At 36.2% G+C, this 21715-nt stretch overlaps 1 protein-coding gene across 6 annotated transcripts in view; it reads right to left on the bottom strand.

Annotated features, from left to right (window-relative positions):
• Window positions 1-21715, bottom strand: part of LOC143256573 (serine/threonine-protein kinase tricornered-like) — a 62603-nt gene that overhangs the window by 25554 nt on the left and 15334 nt on the right. For 4 of the 6 annotated variants that reach the window (XM_076513951.1, XM_076513955.1, XM_076513950.1 and 1 more), the window contains one exon: window positions 7226-7371. In XM_076513951.1, the coding sequence (XP_076370066.1) occupies window positions 7226-7371 (146 nt within the window). Of the gene's footprint in view, window positions 1-7225; window positions 7372-7583; window positions 7946-21715 lie in introns of those variants that run through there. The other 2 variants (XM_076513953.1, XM_076513954.1) reach the window with 2 other exon arrangements.

Raw genomic sequence — 21715 nt, forward strand, 5'->3', positions numbered from 1 at the left:
TCTTCCGTTGTTAGATGTGAATGGAGAGGGGTTAAACAACGCTGGAAGTGAATAACTCTCACAACTAAAACATTTTTAAATTAGCTCAGCAATTTGGGCCTATTTTGATACAGTGAGAGTCAGAATATAATGAAAATTGAAAGAGGGAGCAAACTGAACTGATGTGGTGATAAGAATTTGAGTGACAAGCTTACGTTACTTTTGTTTCACTTTGATCTCTTTATCTTATATTCTCGACTCCTTATCACCCAACTACCAAGTACGTTTTAAAATATATTTACTCTAAGCCATTATTTTGGATCTAAAACCACAAGCTGGGGGGGGGCTATTGAAAATTAGGTGGAGGACAAAAGTGGATGCTTCCCCCTGTATTCGACATGGGGGAGAGAACTAGCTCATCTTCCTCCTACACCTATGTAGGAGAAGTTACATGTGTTTATTGTTACTACGAAAGGCAGGGTAAATTTATAAAACGTCAAACGTGAAAAACGTTGGTTTCGAATAATTTACTGTTCTCATGATTACATTGTTTGTATCACGTGTCCTATCAAAACAAAGGATGCATTTCCGCAACATTACAATGCCAGGTTCCCACATAGCTGTCAGGAAACTAAGGTAATAAGGTTTTTGTGTTGAAAAGAGCTGTACTGGAAATGAGTGTTTTAAACCTCCAGCGTTTCCACACCCATAACCTGTTTTCGCATCCTGTGATTTCTTAAGGACTATCTGCGCTGACCCAGCATGACCAGGTGGTTAGAGCGTTCCGCTCGCAATCTGAGGGTCGCGGGTTCAAATCGCCATCGCACCAAACATGTTCCCCCCTTTCAGCCGTTGAGGCATTCTAATGTGACAGTCAATCCCACTATTCGTTGGTAAAAGAGTAGCCCAAGAGTTGCCGGTGAGTGGTGATGACTAGTTGCCTTCCCTCTAGTCTTACACTGCTAAATTAGGGATAGCTAGCGCAGATAGCCCTCGTGTAGCTTTGTGCGAAATTAAAAAAACAAACAAACTCAATACAACTGTACGTAAGTGAATCGATTTGTTACATTTCATCAAAGTGTCGTGATAAAAGAAATGCATCATATTAATCGTGAACTGTTGAGAAGTGGAGTCTAGTTGCCCACATCTTTAACACTGTTGGTATACGTTTGAATTTTGATATGAGTGATCTATAGGATATAAAAGAAACACCCTTCGTAATTTTAAATACCGAGAATAACCAGTTCAGAAAGATTGTATACCGAACTTTTTATAAATATAAAAAACTACATAAGAAGCCATGAGAAAAATGTAAACCAAAGAGTTTTTAAGTTTAGAACACCTGAGTCAATAGGAACTGGAAAATACTACGTAACAAAACTCATAAAATCATTAACGTTAGACTACTGATTGAGCAACAACTTTCAACACCCAGGGAAGTCGATAGTAGGAAATACAGTGAAATAAAACCTCAGGCATTTTAAGGTGGTAAAAGTTTGATTTTTATAATGTACAGCCATCTAGCTTTAACCTTTTAACTTTTTGAAATATTTACTATTTATTGTATAAATCATATATAAGACAAAAACATATTCAACTACCCGAGAACAGTAAGATTTTGCTAAGTAAGTATTTCATTATTTAAATTATTTAAGTCAGTGATGTGATGAATCTACTGTTATGCATTTATTTTAATATCTGCGTTTGTTTCAGTTTGATCCATGTAACGTATATTATTAAATACGTATTACGCAAGTACCTCCTGTTCTCTAAATTTGTAGAAGATTCTTGAGCCTAAGAATCAACAACATTATTTCAGTATTGTTGCCAACTGAACTTTCTAGAACTTCGCCTAAACGTTTATAAATCGACGCGCCAAAAGACGGAAATAGAATATTGTTGTTGGTTGGCTGCATTTAGTACACTGTAAACCTCGGAAGCTATAATTGTGATAAACGCTTATTAATCGGAAAAACTACAGATATTTGACCAGAAACATTTACAGATTTCGAACACTACGAGCTGTTTAACTTCAAAGAATTAACTATGGAAGTTAGTACTTCTAAAAAAACATTAAATATCTTCGTCGGTAAAAAGTCAGCTTGTAAGCGGTGTGAAGCCAGTCAAGTTTAGACAGCCAGCTAGCTTAAGCGAAGAGTAACAATATCAACTCAAAATTATTTCGCTCGTCGTATACCCAGACCGTCGATGAAATATTCAGTTCTAGACCAATTAGAAGACTCAGTATAGTTTGCAAGTTTGTAAAACTCTTGTATGTAAACCAATATTTTTATAACTGTTTGTAATAACCGTTATTGTAAATTGTATTATTATTGATATGTTAAAATATATTTGTGTTAAGAAAGCGTGTGTGTTTTCTTACAGTAAAGCCACATCAGGCTATCTGCTGTGTCCACCGAGGAGAATCGAATCCCTGATTTTAGCGTGGTTAATTCGAAGACTTACTGCTGTCCCAGTAGGGGACATGTGTTAAGAAAGAAAATTGTGTGTATCAATCTTGTTGGCAATTATCTTAAATTTAATACACATTGACATTTAATTAACTTATAAATTCAGATTCATATTTCTTGTTGTATGAAATCGTAATACGAATCGTAGGTGACATAATAAATTGGAGACTCATCCGAAATAAATTATTATTATAGGTAACAGTGGAAAGGGGCGCTACTGAATAGAGCTTGACAAGGGGTAGTTCCATTTTCTCACACATTCACCTTATTTAGACTAACTTACAATTTAAAGAGTTTTAGAGCATGCCCAGTTTTACCCCAGTGGCACAGTGGTATGTTTGCCGATTTACAACGCTGGAAACTGAGTTTTGATACCCGTGGTGGGCAGAGCTTAACTACAAGCAAACAAACCACATCTAACAGTAGGGCTCTTTAATGTCTCAGTTATAAGTCTGTGGTCTTATAACGCTAAAAATATGGTTTCGATACCCATCTGCGAGAAAAGCACAAATAGCTCTTTCTAAAGCTCTGTGCTTATAAAAAAACAACATACAAACCATATAGCACCACTATTAACTTAAATGCATGCGAGTGAAACGTACTGAGAATAGTTTCAACCCCAAGAGAGAGAAATCAGTGTTACTAACTGTCAAGTTTTGTCTGGTATTCTGACTCAAAAAAATAAATCCCGAGAAAAATCGTAAATGCTGGTTTACCTCGTTACTGAAGCAATTATATAGAAGAAGGTTGTGGGACCTTCAAAATGCAAGTTAATTCACCAAGATTATTTTTAGTTGCGTTTCAAATCACTGTTTCTGTTAAATAAATATGTAATTTAAAAAAAAAAATACGTTGTAAACAATATATTTTTTCTTAAACTTGTTTATCAACATCATATATTAAATATTTTATTCAATTTTAGCTATTTGCTCTTACTATTAACTTTTAATTACTGGGACTGTTTCTTACACATTGCAGGAAATTCACGCAACCGTAGTAGACGCTAGTTGACATTAATTTACAATGAAAGCGAATCATAAGCAGTGACACAGAAGCAAATATCGCGATTAGTGGAAGTTTGTATTCTTTTGAATGTTTTACGAAAAATAAAACCTTTTTGATCAACAAAATTATGCACACGGAAACCTCTGTTTACGAAACTCCAGTTTAAATGCGTATAAGTTATAGGAATGACAACCGGACATGCGCGAAGACGTGGCTAAGAAATACAAAGCTACATGTTTGCTACATTTTGCCAATCATTATAATAAAATACGTAAGAATTTAACCATACTTGTATGTGTGTTTTCTCATAGCAGAGCCATATGGGGCTATCTGCTATGTCCACCAAGAGGAATCGAATCCCTGATTTTAGTATTATGAACCTATAGACTTATTACTGTCCCAGCAGGAGACTTTCCCTACTTGACTCAGAGGTTAAGGCAACTGTTTTAGTCATGAGGTTGAAGTTTTTTGCAATGCACATCAAATTTGAATGATTTGTTTGTTTTGAATTACGCGCAAAGCTACAACAGGGCTATCTCCGCTAGCCGTCCCTAATTTAGCAGTGTAAGACCAGAAGGAAGGTAGCTAGTCATCACCACCCACCGCCAACTCTTGGGCTACTCTTTTACCAACAAATAGTGGAATTGATGCCCCCACGGCTGAAAAGGGCGAGCATGTTTGGTGCGACCGGGATTCGAACCCCGACCCTCAGATGACGAGTCGAACAACTTAACCCACCTGGCCACGCCGGACCCAATTTGAATGAACCTCGAAAAACAACAACAACAGCGATTATGTTTTGGTTCGTTTGGATTTTCGCACTAATTAAATCATTTCAGAACTCATTACAAACTGAAGGTTTTGTTGGCCGTGCATTTTACTGTGTGAATTTTCAAATTTTCAAAAAAAAAGATTGTTTTAGTTACTAATATTCTTTCTTCAGTGAGTAAAAACATTCATTTTGTATATTTGAAGATTTCAAACGTGTGTGGAAAGTCACTAAACAAAACAAACCAGGAATTCCCACCATAATGTACAACGTTCTTTTCTGCTAGTATTACTACATATACATAGCGGACTGTACAGCTGCTTTGTTTAGAACATTCTGTAAATTCTGAAATCTTACTATAAAACAAATAATAATTTAGTGGGTTCCAGTAGTATTCTTTATACTTAATTTAGTTGGCTGGGTGGTTTTTGAATTTCAAGCAAAGCTACTCGAGGGCTATCTGCGCTAGCCGTCCCTAATTTAGTAGTGTAAGACTAGAGGGAAGGCAGCTAGTCATCACAACCCACCGCCAACTCTTGGGCTATTCTTTTACCAACGAATAATGGGATTGACCGTTACATCATAACGCTCACACGGCTGAAAGGGCGAGTATGTTTGATGCAAAGGGGATTTAAGCCCTCGAGCCTCAGATGACGAGTCGAACGCCTTAACACGCTTGGCCATGCCGGGCCACTTAATTTGGTACCAACCGTATAATGCAAACTGTGCTAACCGTATAGTACCACTTGCTACATCGTGGGTTTATTTGTTTTTAAATTTCGCGCAAGGCTACACGAGGGTTATTTGCGTTAGCCGTCCTTAATTCAGCAGTGTAAGACTAGAGGGAAGACAGCTAGTCATCACCACCACTGCCAGCTCTTGGGCTACACTTTTACCAACGACAACTGGGTTTTACTGTTACTTTTTAACGCCCCTACGGCTGAAAAGGCGAGCATGTTTAGTGTGACGAAGATTAGAACCCGCGACCCTTAGAGCAGAAGCCGAGCACACTAACCACCTGGCCATGCTAGGCTAATATCGTATGTATCACTACAGACTGAATAACAATAATGTAGATCATGAATGCGCCGTACCTACAGCGGTAATATCAAATATAAGACGAGAAATAAAATTTAGATGTGTTTGTTTGTTTCTTAATTTCGCGCAAAGCTACACGAGGGCTATCTGCGCTAGCCGTCCCTAGTTTAGCAGTGTAAGACTAGAGGGAAGGCAGCTAGTCATCACCCACCGCTGACTCTTGGGTTACTCTTTTATCAACGAATAGTGGGATTGACCGTCACATTACAACGCCCCCACGGCTGATAGGGCGAGCATGTTTGGTGCGACCGGGATTCGAATCCGTGACCCTCGGATTACGAGTCGAACGCCTGAACACGCTTGGACATGCCGGGCCCTATTTAGATGTGTCATTAAACTTAGTTCATAAGCGTGAAGGTTCATTAAAAATATTAAAGATTTACTATTTGTATTCAAATACAGAAAATACGCTGTGAAACTAAGTATTTGATTTGTGGTATTAAAATATGCAAAATCCTCTCACACATAGTACAGTATAAACCATTAAAATCCAAAAGATGAATAATTCAGTGTTTTCTGCCTTAGTATCAGTGTGTGTGCATGTACACCATCACAGAAAAACTAGTGGAGTTAAATTGTAAAGTTCACAACTGTTTGACTGTTACTACTCTGTGAGAAATGTCATGCATACAACATAAATGTTTGGCCGTTTAAGTTTACAGTGTTAATTCGACAATTTAGGGACTTACAGCCATAATGGAAAGAGAGTACTAGAAACTAAACTGATTTACAAAAGGTTCAACATGCGAGTGCATAAAGTGATTGTAAGAATTCTGATACCTGTTATCGAGAAAGAATCAAACTTAGCTAAGAGCGGTTACGTTTATGTTGTTCATTCTCATAAAATAATAAAACTAAATTAAGAGTGGTCACATTTCTATTGTCTATTATCATAAAATAATAAGAATGGTTACATGTCTGCCGTTTATTCAAACGAGAGTATTCAACTAAATTAAACTATTGAGCGAATTCTTATGAAAGGTTTTGTGTGACGAATAAAGGACAATGTTTTTTACCTTTCTTGAATTATCTGACCTTGAATATATATAAATTATTTTAACTACATCTTATCACTAGATAATTTAAGCGAACCAAGAGCTGTGAGCTACACTAGCACTTAACAACACTAACAACAGCTGCAATTTTATTTTTGTTATAGCAAACTTGACTATTAACACCACATCTACAGAATTCAGCTGAACAAAGAACCCCTAGCTACGTAACTGTTAATTGACAGTACTGTCAGTAAAACTGTCTTATTTTTTATTATATCAAACATCTATGATTAGTCCAATCGTGGTTACTTGTTAACCACTTACTAACTTATACACAAATAGATAATTTAGTTGAACAAGAAACCCTTAGCTCTGTTACTACCAATTAAAAGTGCTGACAATAACACTGTCTTCTTTTTGTTATGACATATACGATTAGTCCAGTACAGATTATCTGTCTACCATTTATTTGTATATAAGTGACACTTAGTGGTCTAAAAAGATAGAATATTGAAGGCTTGTAATAATAAGGGTTTCCATATCTTACTTTATGGACGTTGCTTTATATGGACAGTTTTTAATAAAATGCACAAGTTTAATAGCCTCTTTTATTATGTAATCTCCGGTTTTATTGTATTAAGAGAAATCCTTTTATCTTGCACGAAGCACAGCGTTTTATATTAAAAAAAAAAGCCTAATAAATACTAATAGATATGTTACTTACAGCAGGCTTTACCCCAAACTGGAATCTTTGGAGTTGCTACCGTGTTTAGAAGCGATATTTGATCAACAAGTTAATAAAGTTACTTGTGACTTTTTAATTTCCTTGTTTTACTGGCATTAGATAACTGGCAACAATAACCTAAACAAATAGAAATCAATTAACGGTAAGGTTTGCCCTTTCTTACCTGCTTTTCCTTTCAAGATGCTGAGAAATGAGATTTGAGTAATAATTTTCCAAGTGAACTTTGGCCTTTGTAGCTTTGTCCAACGTGTGTCCACTGAACCTGATCTGTTCTCCCTCTGTAGTCGCCATTTTACCACGAAAGATTCTCTAAATGAAGAAACACTTTTAATGTTTTTAGCAAGAAAGAAATTACTAAATTTCAATACGTCACAAGGCACAACAGAATAAAAATAAATAACTTCTGTGTGTAAAGTCAGTTGTTGTTGTTATTTTTTACCAAACAAAATCAGTTATACTAGCCAGTCACATCTATCACTGATGAGTTAAATAACCAAAAAATCTCACATAACTTCTCCTACCTGAATGTTTTCAAAATTGCAGTTACGTGAAATAAACTTCGCCTTTAATGTAAACAAAAGTTATTAACACATATCATTAATTCTAACACATCTGCAGCAAAATATCTTCACCACCCCCCAAAAAAATAACAACTGAAAGTCTACTATACGATTATAGTATCGCATAATATATATTCCTTTTTAAAATAATACAAGTTCAAGATAAAGTACGATGACAACGCACCTAGGCAAAAACCAGACGAGGCAAGCTACAGAAGGATGACTCAGTCACATACGCGAACTCTCAAATGTCACATAATACGCAGCGTCAAGCCCTGCTTCTAAAAACGTTGAGGTAAAACAGCACGATAATGAAAGACAAGCTGAGCGAAGGTTTATCAAATTGTGCAACTCTCGCCGCTACAAGGCCCGTATAGATAACCAGAACGAGGAAGAGTCCGGTTGACATATATTGTGACGCCATCTCTACACTTACCTAGCCCAAGCGTCTCAACCAGTATTATCCATCAGTGTACCTAACTTGACCTAGCCCCACTAAGTGTTTTAATAGACCTGATTTTACCAGCCGTGAAAATATACTTGAAATTCTTTGTCCGTTATTTTTTTCGTACTGTGTAAAATAAAAATCAAGGAGTTTACTGTCGACCTTTAGATTTGTGACTCATCGAACAAAGAAAGAGAGACAGACAAAACCCACTTTGTTTTCGCTTTAAAGTGAATTAGAAACGTAGTTATATATTTTTGTATTTAAAAATTCATAATTTGATACATATAATTGCATACAGAACAGTAGAATAGAACATAAGCAAATAATAATGACGAATTTAGTTGTGAAGCATTTCTGTCATAACCTAACGTACTATGTTTTAATGATGCACTGAAAATGTGTACAAATGTATATATACCTAAACTAATCTCAGGAGAACGTGCATGCATACAGTAATAGAAGCTCCCCCCCCCTGCGCAGTGGTACAGCGGTATGTCTTCAGACTTACAACGCTATAAACCTGGTTTCGAAACCCGTGATTGGCAGAGCACATATAACCCATTGTGTAGTTCTGCACTTAGTTACACACAAACAAATGTTAAAAGAAATAATTTAGAAACAACAAAGTTAGAATAGGTTGGTTATGCTGTTGTGACACTTACAATAATCAACATATATTCTGGCTGAGTATAATACACTACATGCGCCATTAAACAAACCTCATCTGTTAGATATTGGTAGTTTGCCAAATATTGCACGCAGCACGTGCAATAACAATATCTCTATGACGCTGTATTAGAAGAAATAATACATCCAAGTTTGTTTTTTTTTACGCTTATCAAACATCACTGCAACTTACATGGCGTTAATTTGTAAAACGTAACACACAAAAATGATAAACAATAAACACAAGCGATGTTTCTCAGAGAGATTCAGATTCTATTTTTGGTTCTGAAAATATTTTAAAAAGTTATATCCGAAAATAAAATCAGTATTTTTATATGGTGATGTATTAGAAATTACTGATGGAAAAGATTGACTCAAACATTTAAAAAACAAAGTTGAAACTTTGAACTCGGAGAGAATATTGGAATCAAACCAGCCCGAGAAGATAAATATAACCTTTATTTCGTGAAGATACTATTTTTAAACTTCATTATCCAGTTTATGCATTAAAAGGAACACGTACAATATTGTACTATCATTATTTGATAAGTATAAACTACAGTGCACACCGATAACAGCTATGCTGACTTTAGTCCTTTCTGTTGTTCACATTTCGAAAGATAAGCGATTTAACATAATATCATGCGCAACTCGAACTGTTCTGTACTTCACAGTTGACTCATAAGAGTTTAGAAGAAGAAAAATATTTATAAGAGAAATGTGTCATAATTCATATGCTGTACACTCATCTGCTTAACAATTCATAAATCTAAGTTCTATATTAAAACACATAATCATTCTGTTTCAGCACAACTACGATTTCAAACTAGGGCAACTAGTGACTTGTAGACACTGACATAGTTTGAGCGCTAAATAGAGCATTATATACATTTGTTAGATTTTTTTAACGGCCTACCTGAATTTAACGAAATTTAGCTGAATAATAGTCTTAAGTTTTTATAACATAGACCAGCACAGACCCACAAAACATTTGCGGTCAAATTAGCATCTTTAATGCAAACATTCTTTAAACATAGGATTTCTAGAATAATACAAAATATTTCTAAACGCAGACACTGGAATCTATAAGTTCACTTGGCGTCGGACAAAATTAGAGTATTTATCAAGTACGGCCTATGTTTAATAAAGAAATCAATTAATGAAATTTCTGGTTAATCTTTCACCAAAGACTTTAACAAACTCAAAGCTAACCTTACAGGAAGCAAAGGAATGACAAATATTAAGCTGGTATGTGAAAACTTTTAAATTCAAAATAATACAAAAGAATCGTAATAAACACTGAAACTTTTGTCTCAGGCCTAACATTAATTAAGCCTTTATCATGTTCTATATTTGATAGAGATAAATTAACACTGAAACTTTTGTGTGTTTTTTGCTTTAATTTAGTGAGGACTGTACTTTACCGTGCGTGAATTTTGTGAATAAATTACTACTGTTATTTTTAGACTTAACTTTAAACCTATTTAAAAAAAACTTATATTCAAAACTCTCCTACAATATATTCATATTAGCTTTTTGCGCATTTAGATAGTAAGGTGCGCGTGTATTTTTCAAGACAAAATTATTATAGCAGCTTTCCTACACAATTGTCCTGGCATGGCCAGGTGCGTTAAGGCGTTCGAGTCGTAATCCGAGGGCCCCGGGTTCGAATCCCGGTCACACCAAATATGCTCGCCCTTTCAGCCGTGGGTGCGTTATAATGTAACGGTCAATCCCACTATTCGTTGGTAAAAGAGTAGCCCAAGAGTCGGCAGTGGGGGATGATGAATAACTGCCTTCCCTTTAGTCTTATACTGCTAAATTAGGGATGGCTAGCGCAGATAAAGAGTAGAGAGCCCTAATCACCTAGCCATGCCGGATCCATAATCCTAATTCAGTTGTAAAATACTTGTAAGGCAAACTTTCAACGCAGATTAGGAAATAACCAACATTAATGAAATAGCACACTATTTTGAAAAAGTATTGAAGAAATTAATTAATTAATTATTATCAGTTTCATATATCTGTAAACTATATTTTCATTGTTTTAATTTAGATGTTTGTTTGAGCGAGTTAACTGTAATGATGGCATGGTATTTTAAAACTTCATGACGAAAGTATAATGGAGAAAATTCATAATGTTTAAAAAACGAGTATATTATAAATTCGAGAATCAGTGAAGCAGTGAGTTAATGGGTTGGTCGTGCATGAAAAGTATGTTTGTTTGTTTGTTTTTTGAATTTCACGCAAAGTTACTCGAGAGCTATCTGCGCTAGCCGTCCTTAATTTATTAGTGTAGGACTAGAGGGAACGCAGCTAGTCATCACCACCCTCCGCCAACTCTTGGGCTACTATTTTATCAACAAAGAGTGGGATTGACCGTCACATTATAACGCCCACACGGCTGAAAGGGAGAGCATGTTTGGTGTGACGGGAATTCGAACCTGCGACCCTAAAATTACAAATTGAACGCCTTAACCCACCTGATCATAGCCGGGCCATACATGAAAAGTAAATTAATATCAAAGAGTGTTTCAATGATAATTATTGTGTTTGTTCAGTTAATCGATTATTATCAATAAAAATCTGTAAGTTATTTGTAAGTTAGGCATATCTCCATTAATCTCGGAATTTCTGTTGTTTGCATGTGAACTTAGGCCTATAAAAGTTAATGTAGCCTGTCGAAATTTAAGAAAAGAAATAAAATAATTTGCTATCTTATGTGGATTGAACTTGGAATTAGTTTTACTAGATAATCCAAAATAAGTGGTCCAGCAGTGAAATACACTGAAAAAATGTGCTACCTACTGCCTAAAAGCGTAAATATTTTGATAAGGTGGCATATACAGAAAGGCTTAGTTCAAGTTACGACAAGTAAACAAATTAATTTTGTAGAAAAGAGTGAAGAATATGTTATTAATGAAAACTTTGTCATCAATCACATAACGAGAACTAACCTTGTGTAATTCAGCTGATGAAATGCGGTTAACCCTAGAGCTTTGCACTCACGACATATCCTATCTTAAAAATAAGCCACATATTCAAAATCTAAAAAATCGACCTTGTTTAACTATATATTTATCGTTTTAAACACTTCCGTGAGGAATGCTGACAAATCGGTGTCACAATTACAACACACCTTGTATTTTAAGAAATACTTTATACCACTCAAAGACACGTGCTGCAAAATTTATCAGTTAAATAAGTTAATGAGAAATACTAAAGAAAAAAACCAATGCCAAAACTATCTCAGTTGTAACTATCTGTTTTTTCAAAAATATTTAAGAAAGAAAAGAAGGAATGTTTCAATTTCACTGCTACAATGCTAAAGTGAGACATTATTCTATATACAGTTAAATGGTTATTCTCTAGTCGATTATTTATTATAGTGTGTGTTTATGCTACAGAAATATAGCCTTCATATATTTCAGTGGAAGGTAAGTTCTGATTGTCTCACGGGAATTTGGCCAGGCATGGCCAAGCGTGTTGAGGCGTGCGACTCGTAATCTGAGGGTCGCGGGTTCGCATCCCGGTCGCGCCAAACATGCTCGCCCTTTCAGCCGTGGGGGCGTTATAATGTAACGGTCAATCCCACTATTCGTTTGTAAAAGAGTAGCCCAAGAGTTGGCGGTGAGTGGTGATGACTAGCGGCCTTCCCTCTAGTCTTACACTGCTAAATTAGGGACGGCTAGCACAGATAACCCTCGAGTAGCTTTGTGCGAAATTCAAAAACAAACAAACTCAAGTGAATTTTTTCTGGTATAAGTTCCATGCAGCACAAGCACAGATCACGTATTGCTACAGTTCAGGGGCCGTGAGTTCTTATGTACACATTTTCCTTGCCTTTCACATCGTACAATTTACTTATTAATTTTCTTGTTACTGTAGTGGTTCTTGGCTTATTATCATTTCTAAGGCTCGCTTACAATGGTTGAGGTATTTCAGTATCTATGTATACGGTTTTCTTCCCAATGTGATACAATGAATATGTAATATCATTCTCAAATAATGCATATACACCTGGAAAAATTCTATAAAGAATATGTTTTTTTTCTTTATTGCAGGTTTCATGTACCTGGATGTATTGACGCAGGTCCATGATTGCCGTTGTGGCTACTTTGTGCTAGTCATCTGCAGAAAGCAGTGAAGAACCAGCTATATCTACAATATCTACACACCTAATGATGGCTCGTCCTCTTATGCCAGCATCTGAGAAATATTTGTCTCTATACATAACATGTAGAATCATCTCAGTGTCTGCTTTCTCTTGATTTGGAACAATTTGGAATCTACTAAAGTCAACCATTACCACACTTTCTGGTATTGCAAGACAGACAAGTAAATAAATATTTTTAGAGACTTCTGCATGAATTTACTGTACTAGATGTTAACTCAAGGAATTTAACTAAGTCTAATACTTTCCAATGGCACTGAGGAATGTTTCCACATCGGTATAATACTCCCTCCGGTGACCTAGTATATTTTTGATGTTTGACCTGTAGAGGCAGCACTTTTTCCCTTCTGTCAAGATTTAATAGAGGTCCTGTCAAACTCTTCCACTAATTTGGGGGAGAACATGAATCTCAAATGAAAATACTGCAGGCAATATTGCGCAAAATTACCAAACAGGACCGCCAATAAGGGGATAACGGGAGATCACCCCCTGGGCCTAGGGCCATCACGGAATCCATACAAAAGCTCGTGACTTTTCAGAAACCATTAAAAACTTTGTCATGAAAAAGGCTTGGAAAGATTCATTTTATAGTTGAATGGTACTATTTAAACTTCTAAAGTATTTTAGGTTACTGTTGGTGAATTGAAAGACTATACAATAAATTGTTGTTGTATTCTGGACATTTACGCAAAGTTATACAAGAACTGTATAGCTTTCAGTCCTATATTTCGCACTGACACACTACAACGTAAAGGCAGCCAGCTAATACTACTTCCTAACAACTCTAATCAAATAGTTGGATTTGTTCATTAAGTTTAAAACATACGTACTTTTCTCCACACGATTTTACTGCAACAGTACACGAACCACTGACTTTGGAATTCAGAGTACAGGATCCTGATCACAAGACAGTGCTCAGGCCACAAAAATTTTCATGAGTGATGTATGCTTTGTTCTTTACTAAAGATGTTACAGTGATATATGCTTTGTTCTTTACTAAAGATGTTACAAAGGTAAAGCTATACTAACAGAACGCTATTTTTTGGATTAACACAAAACTCCACAATGAGTGATGTATGCTTTGTTCTTTACTAAAGATGTTACAAAGGTAAAGCTATACTAACAGAATGCTATTTTTTGGATTAACACAAAGCTCCACAATAAGTGATGTATGCTTTGTTCTTTACTAAAGATGTTACAAAGGTAAAGCTATACTAACAGAATGCTATTTTTTGGATTAACACAAAGCTCCACAATGAGATGTTTGTGTTTTGTTCACTGCAGGTATCGAATCCGAATTTGAAATAACATCTAAGAAAACAGAATTCCAAATTGTTGACAAAGTACAATGTTATTTTTATGTTTCTTTGTTGTTAAGCGCAAAACTACACAATGGGCTGTCTCTGACATGCTTACCACAAATATCAGAACCGAAGCTTTAATACTTTTTGAAAGTAAAATATATGATTAGTGGGCAATGTTAATGGTAAATTAGTGATATATCAATACATACAAAGTACAAAGTCGAAATTTACGTGTTTAGTTCTTGTGCTTTATACCCCTCTAGCTCTTATGTAGTTTGGTTTGAATTTCGAGTAAAATTACAAGAGGGCTATCTGAGCTAGCCGGCCCCAAATTTAGCAGTGTAAGATTAGATGGAAGGCAGCTAGTCATCACCATCCACCGCTAACTCTTCGGCTACTGTTTTACCAACGAATAGTCGGATTGACTGTCACATTATAATGCTCCAACGGCTGAAAAGGCGAGCATGTTTGGTGTGACGGGGATTCGAACCCGTGACCCTCGGAGTACGACTCGAGGGCCTTAACCACTTCACCTAGTTTATATAAATTTGTGTTTAACTCAGCTCCCCTCACAAAATTGTTTGTTTGTTTGATTGTTTTTGAATTTTGCGCAAAGCTAGCCGTCCCTAACTTAGCAGTGTAAGACTAGAAGGAAGGCAGCACATCATCACCGCCAACTCTTGGGCTACTCTTTTATCAACGAATAGTGGGATTGACCGTAACTTTATAACGCCCATACGGCTGAAAGGACGAGCACGTTTGGTGCGACGGGGATTCGAACCCGCGACCCTCAGATTACGAGTCGAATGCCTTAACCCACCTGGCTATGCCGGGCCCCCTCACAACATTTTGCTGAAATGGTGTCACTGCCTTTAAGACTGAAGGCTTATAACACTAAAATTAGGTTTCGATATTCATGATAGGCACAGCTCAAATAGCCTATTGTGTAACTTAATTACAAATAAATAAACTAAGAAGCTATTCTAAAATTTTCATGTTTAGCGATACAAATACAGCAACGAGTTATTAAGAACAATAAATTTTTTTAGTTAATTTCATGTTATTTATCAAACAAATTTGGAAAGTAACATTTTAAAAATAAAATTTCATTACAACAGTAAAACTAAACGACTAAAGATATTTTTATTTTTTGTATCCTAAACGGTTAATCGTTTTTGATTTTGTAATCATAATGTAATATTTTTACATTTTTTCTTCGAAATTTGTAATATTATGAAAACAAAAACATGTATAAGTGAGCTTAAATTTTAAAGGTTATTTACTTAAACTCTGTCTATATTTAACTACTAGAGTCAAAATCAAATTAAATAGCTTTTTATTTTACCTTATTCTATCTACAAAATGGCACAAAAAAAAAAGATGTTTAAATTTAGTTCGTTTGAACACCCCTAGATGGCAAAGAATTTATGATCGTTTGATGTTGTTGGGCAATAATATTGCTAGGCAACAGTAAACAACCCTTTCACATTGAGTGGACTACAGTTCTTCAACTGAAATTGATGGAATAATTAATATAGCGACAGTTATTTGCCTAGATGATGTATACATGTTTATAATTTAAACTTTTGGTATCGCACCCATATATCAGTTCTGCTAGAGCAACTCATTACTGTTTTTTGTGTTTGTTTTTAAATGAAATTATCAATGTCATATTTTTCTTCGCTTTTCAATTTCATTTACGTTTTAACAAATATCTTGAAAGGAGAGAAAAGGTGTTGTTGTAACAGAAATTCGGAAATATATTGTGTGATGTAGTCAAGTAAAATAAAACTAAATCAAAAGGAAGGACTGCGTTAAGAAAAGCAAATACAAATTTCTAACTAATGATATATGATATTTTCTAATAAACAAAGACAAACCCAAACAAAAATAAAAACCGCTGATGTGGGTTTGGTGTGTTTTTGTTGGTTTTTTTAATTTTGCGAAAGCTACTCGTCACTAATTTAGCAGACTAGAAGGAAGGCAGCATCACCACTCACCGCCAACTCTTGAGCTACTCTTTTACCAACGAATAGTGAGATTGACTGTCACATTATAATGCCCCCATAATGGCGAGCATATTTGGTGCGACGGGGAGTCGAACGCCTTAACGCGCTTGACCATGCCGGACCTCAGAGATATTATGTTCCAATATCCAATGTTCCAATACCACTGGGCAGCTAAGTCCCCAGTTGTGTTCATTGTTAATATTGCTACCATTGTATGAAGTATGTATTTCTTTGATTATACGCAGCTACATATGTTTAACAGTTTCGTGTTTTTGTACAAACTAACTTTTGTACTACTAATAAGTGTAAGTGTTATAATTTAGTCCGAAATATCATTCCATTTATGTTTCTTTCTACAGTACATAGAACAATACGTATAGTACATGTAACACAATGTACACAGTAAAAGTACATACAACTTGTGCAAACGAAATGCGCAAGGAAAACGTTATAAAAGGAAAAAAATCCTCAACAAACTCCACGAACAACCAGCAAAAACTGATACCGCAAACTGTCATGGGTAACAACTAACCTGATCTGACCCAACTGACAGCGCCATCAGGTCACTTTGACTCTTCTCTATTATCCTAACTTGGTCGATTTCACTTGTTCTGACTCAATTGACAGCGCCATCAGGTCACTGTGACTCTTCTCTATTATCCTAACTTGGTCGACTTCACTTGTTGTGATTCAACTGACAGCGCCATCAGGTCACTGTGACTCTTTTCTATTATCCTAACTTGGTCGATTTCACTTGTTGTGACTCAACTGACAGCGCCATCAGGTCACTTTGACTCTTCTCTATTATCCTAACTTGGTCGATTTCACTTGTTCTGACTCAACTGACAGTGCCATCAGGTCACTTTGACTCTTCTCTATTATCCTAACTTGGTCGACTTCACTTGTTGTGATTCAACTGACAGCGCCATCAGGTCACTGTGACTCTTTTCTATTATCCTAACTTGGTCGATTTCACTTGTTGTGACTCAACTGACAGCGCCATCAGGTCACTTTGACTCTTCTCTATTATCCTAACTTGGTCGATTTCACTTGTTCTGACTCAATTGACAGCGCCATCAGGTCACTGTGACTCTTTTCTATTATCCTAACTCGGTGGACTTCACTTGTTTTGACTCAACTTACAGCACCATCAGGTAATAATTTTGACTTCTCTGTTATCCTAACTCGGTCGACTTCACTTGTTTTGACTCAACTGATAGCACCGTCAGGTAATTTTGACTTCTCTGTTATCCTAACTCGGTCGACTTCACTTGTTTTGTCTCAACTGATAGCACTATCAGGTAATTTTGACTCTTCTCTGTTATCATAACTCGGTCGACATCACTTGTTCAAAACGGTGAAAGAACACTCGCGAGAACAAAGTATGATTGGCAGTGTTAGAATCGAGCAATGAATGATACGAATTAGGATACGTTTCTCTAAACCCATTTTTTACCATATCAGTTACATCTGATGAATTACTTTCAGTTTAAGAAGCTGGACGGCTTCTGTAAGTTATTGATTAAACAACTTGTATTCATAAGCCAGAAGTTCACAGTTCAAATTCTCCTTTATGTGTATATATATATATATATGTGTGTGTGTGTATGTGTGTAGCGCACGTTCATGGTTTGCAAAGAAAGAATTTTCTCTCGATTTGGAAACATTAAACAATCAGTGAATATCCAAGAACGTCCAACATTGAATCTAAAGTGTCTCAAAATAACGTGGCTAGATGATGATCGTTGCTAGTTAATAACTCGAATTTTGAAATGTGAAGCAAGGGTTCAGGAAACCTTTCTAACGCGACTTTCGGAGTAAGTAAGAAGAATGCCATATCTTGTCATTTCAGGACCTACAAAATGCTGATCAAAGGTTCCTCAGTTCACATGCTTTCAAGTTCTGAAACTAATTATTAAACTTCAGATGTTGTTATTGTAACATTTGTGTCCTCTCACCTTGCAGATATAAAACAACAATTAAAATTTTCAAAATGTGAAAAAACAAACAAACAAAAAAACGCGTTTATTTTTCATTTAGGGAGAAGTTGTACAGGTCATACACCTTGACGCCACAGATCTGTATGTTGGTTTAAAATCACATGTAAGCAATCGTGCAGGTCTAATTATCTGGTCTTTTTGCTGTGTATATGACATAATTATATATGTTTTGCAAGTAATGTTAGAAGCCATTCAGTACCAGCTGATATCAACATGAAGTTTCAATAATCTTTCAACTTGTATCTTGGTTCCCAGAGTTTAATATCATAAATTACGTAGTTTGTTTGGTTTGTTTTGAATTTCGCGCAAAGCTACAGGAGGGCTACCTGTGCTAGCCGTCCCTAATTTAGCAGCGTAAGACTATAGGGAAGATAGCAAGTCACCACCCACCGCCAATTCTTGGGCTACTCTTTTACCAACGAATAGTGTGACTTACGGTCACATTGTAGCGCCCACAGGGCTGAAAGGGCGAGCAGGTTTGGTGTGACGGGGCTTTGAACCCGCGACTATCAGATTACGAGTCTAGTACCTCAACCACCTGGCCATGCGGGGCCTTATATGTTTGGTAACATACATTGGCTATAGGGTAATACAACGTTGAGTACAACATCGAACTAAATTGCACATAAAAATACAATATTTCAGTCCAAAAACAATGACACGGTCCTGTTACTAATGTTTAAATAGTGTTAGTACATATAACCTGTACAAGTTAGAACTAAACGACATAATAATCATCCATCTGTTCAGTGTGTATATTCATTGTATGCCGCAAAGATCAATTAGTTTTACCTCTTCCTCATTATCCTAATTATAAATGTATTATAAAATGAAAACATTTCAGGAATTTCTGTCACAGTGCTTACCAAGCTATCGGGTTTGTGTCTGGAAACACATTGCCTCGATCTGTGAATGTTTTGAAGTGCAATCAGGCACGATTTTGTAACCGGTGACATATTTCTCTGCACAATTACAAATCAGTACTACACCTTATTTGAATGGTTCAGTGTCTAAAAAGACATAAAACCTCGAAAGTCTCGTGAGATCCTGAAAACACTACTCCGATATTTTAAATCTAATGCAGCACAGTTACGATACTATACTTTTCTGACGTCACTCTCACATAATAAAAACGAGCTTTATTATGTGGCACGTTTTGGATGTTCATACGTCATAAGATTATATTCACTTTTTATATGTGTTATATATATAATAATTTTGGTAATATTCAAATCTAATAAAAACGTGCACATATGCGCGTCAAAACGCTGTTAACACTCGGCCACCATTAGACGAGTCAGTACACAGCTGTATGTTGTCAATAGCCCTTAACCCAATCAGAGTAATGATGATTTACTAGTAAACAAAGCACGTTGTCCTCCACATGACTTTCCAAATTCCTTTTGACATTTTAGACAGCGAAGACTTATAACTTACGACTTGGGTAACTAGATCCGACAATCTATGCTTATGTGGGCTTCTGTTTGTCTTTTCACGTGGATGTTTCAGGTTATCATTTCTTAATACGTTAGAGCATGGGTTATAACTGGCCACGTCTTTTCCGTCTTCTCAAGAAGCATCATGCTGCCTCGACTCGTGATATGAGGGTCGCGGGTTCGAATCCCGTCACACTAAACTTGCTTGCCCTTTCAGCCGTGGAGGCATTATAATGTTATAGTTAATCCCACTATTCGTTGGTAAATTAGTAGCCCAAGAGTTGGCGCAAAGGCTGTAATTCAAGGTCATTGATTTCAAGCTGCAAAGCCCATGTCTTTCTCATGCCAACTTTATGTTGGTTGATTCAGGTTTGGTTATGACACCAGATAGGAAAACAACCAATTGTAAGGATAAAGAAATTCACAAAAGATTGTGATAAAATGTGGCCCGGCATGGCCAGGTGGGTTAAGGCGTTCGACTCGTAATCTGAAGGTCGCGGGTTCGAATCCCCGCCACACCAAACATGCTCGTCGTGGGGGAATTATAATGTGACGGTCAATCCCACTATTCATTGGTAAAAGAGTAGCCCAAGATTTGGTGGTGGGTGGTGATGACTAGCTGCTTTCTCTCTAGTATTACACTGCTAAATTAGGGACCGGCTAGCGCAGATAGCCCTCATGTAACTTTGCGCGAAATTAAAAAAAAAAAAACAAAATGTGATGTGAATTTTTTGGTCCAATGGTAAAGTATTGAAATGTAAAAACATAATTCTTAGTTACGGCAAAGACTTTTTTTTTTTTATTGGACCTGGCATGGCCTAGCGCGTTAAGGCGTGCGCTTCGTAATCTGAGGGTCGCGGGTTCGCGCCCGAGTCGCGCCAAACATGCTCGCTCTCCCAGCCGTGGGGGCGTTATAAAGTTACGGTCAATCCCACTTTTCGTTGGTAAAAGAGTAGCCCAAGAGTTGGCGGTGGGTGGTGATGACTAGCTGCCTTCCCTCTAGTCTTACACTGCTAAATTAGGGACGGCTAGCACAAATAGCCCTCGAGTTGCTTTGTGCGAAATTCCAAAGAAAAAACAATTTTTTTTATTATTCTTATACGATCAAATTGATTACTCCTACAGGTTTCTGGGAAAACAGGTCTTTGAAAAGATTTTTGACTCTGTCTCATATCTAAAATAAATTCAAAATACACACACACGCAAAGTCGACCAGTAAAATATCAATATAATAACTCGAGCTACGCCTGATAGGGTACTTTGGCTAGTTTCTTAATATTTTATAGGCCTAACAGGACTATCCAAGTAAAATATTTGTATAAAAGAAGGGAACATAACCACAACTTCCAGTAAAATATTAATAACTTGAAAATCCTTATTCTATTTTATTTTCTTTGTTAAGAAGACAATGATATACCTTTATAAAAAAATAACTACAATATTCTAGTTTTCTGTTCACTCATGAAGTTTATGTTCCAATTCTTTCGTGAGTATGCGCAGTTTAAAACAATGCTGAAGTTCGGCGAACACGGAGGAGATTCGTTCAGTAGGCGTGATACTTTTGAATGTTGCGATTGCAATTATTTCTAACAAGTACAAAGGTCGTGACTCTACGGCAGTAACAATGACTGACTTATGGCATAAAAACAGAGATAAACTAAATTTCACGGAGATTCAAAGAGTGATCTGAACCACATTGGTAAAATAGTAGCCCAAGAGTTGGCGGTGGGTCGTGATAATTACCTGCCGTACACTGCTAAATTATGGACGGCTAGCGCAGATTGCCCTCGAGTAGCTTAGCGCGAAATTCAAAAAACAAACAAACATTTTTAGCGACCAGCAACGAGCTACTACATAATTATGGTTTTACACGCCAACATTTAACATTAAATTTATTTTGTATAGGTGTAGAAATTCAGATATGAAAATGGTTATTTATTAGGTTAAATATCTTGATTAAAATTAGATCTAATCTACATCTACCTTATATATCTACAAAACCGTCTCACTCCAAATTTCGCAAATAGAGTTTTCGTAATTACGAGTTCATAACCTA

The sequence above is a fragment of the Tachypleus tridentatus genome, chromosome 7 (assembly GCF_004210375.1).
Source record: "Tachypleus tridentatus isolate NWPU-2018 chromosome 7, ASM421037v1, whole genome shotgun sequence".
NCBI classification, from domain to species: Eukaryota; Metazoa; Arthropoda; class Merostomata; order Xiphosura; family Limulidae; genus Tachypleus; species Tachypleus tridentatus.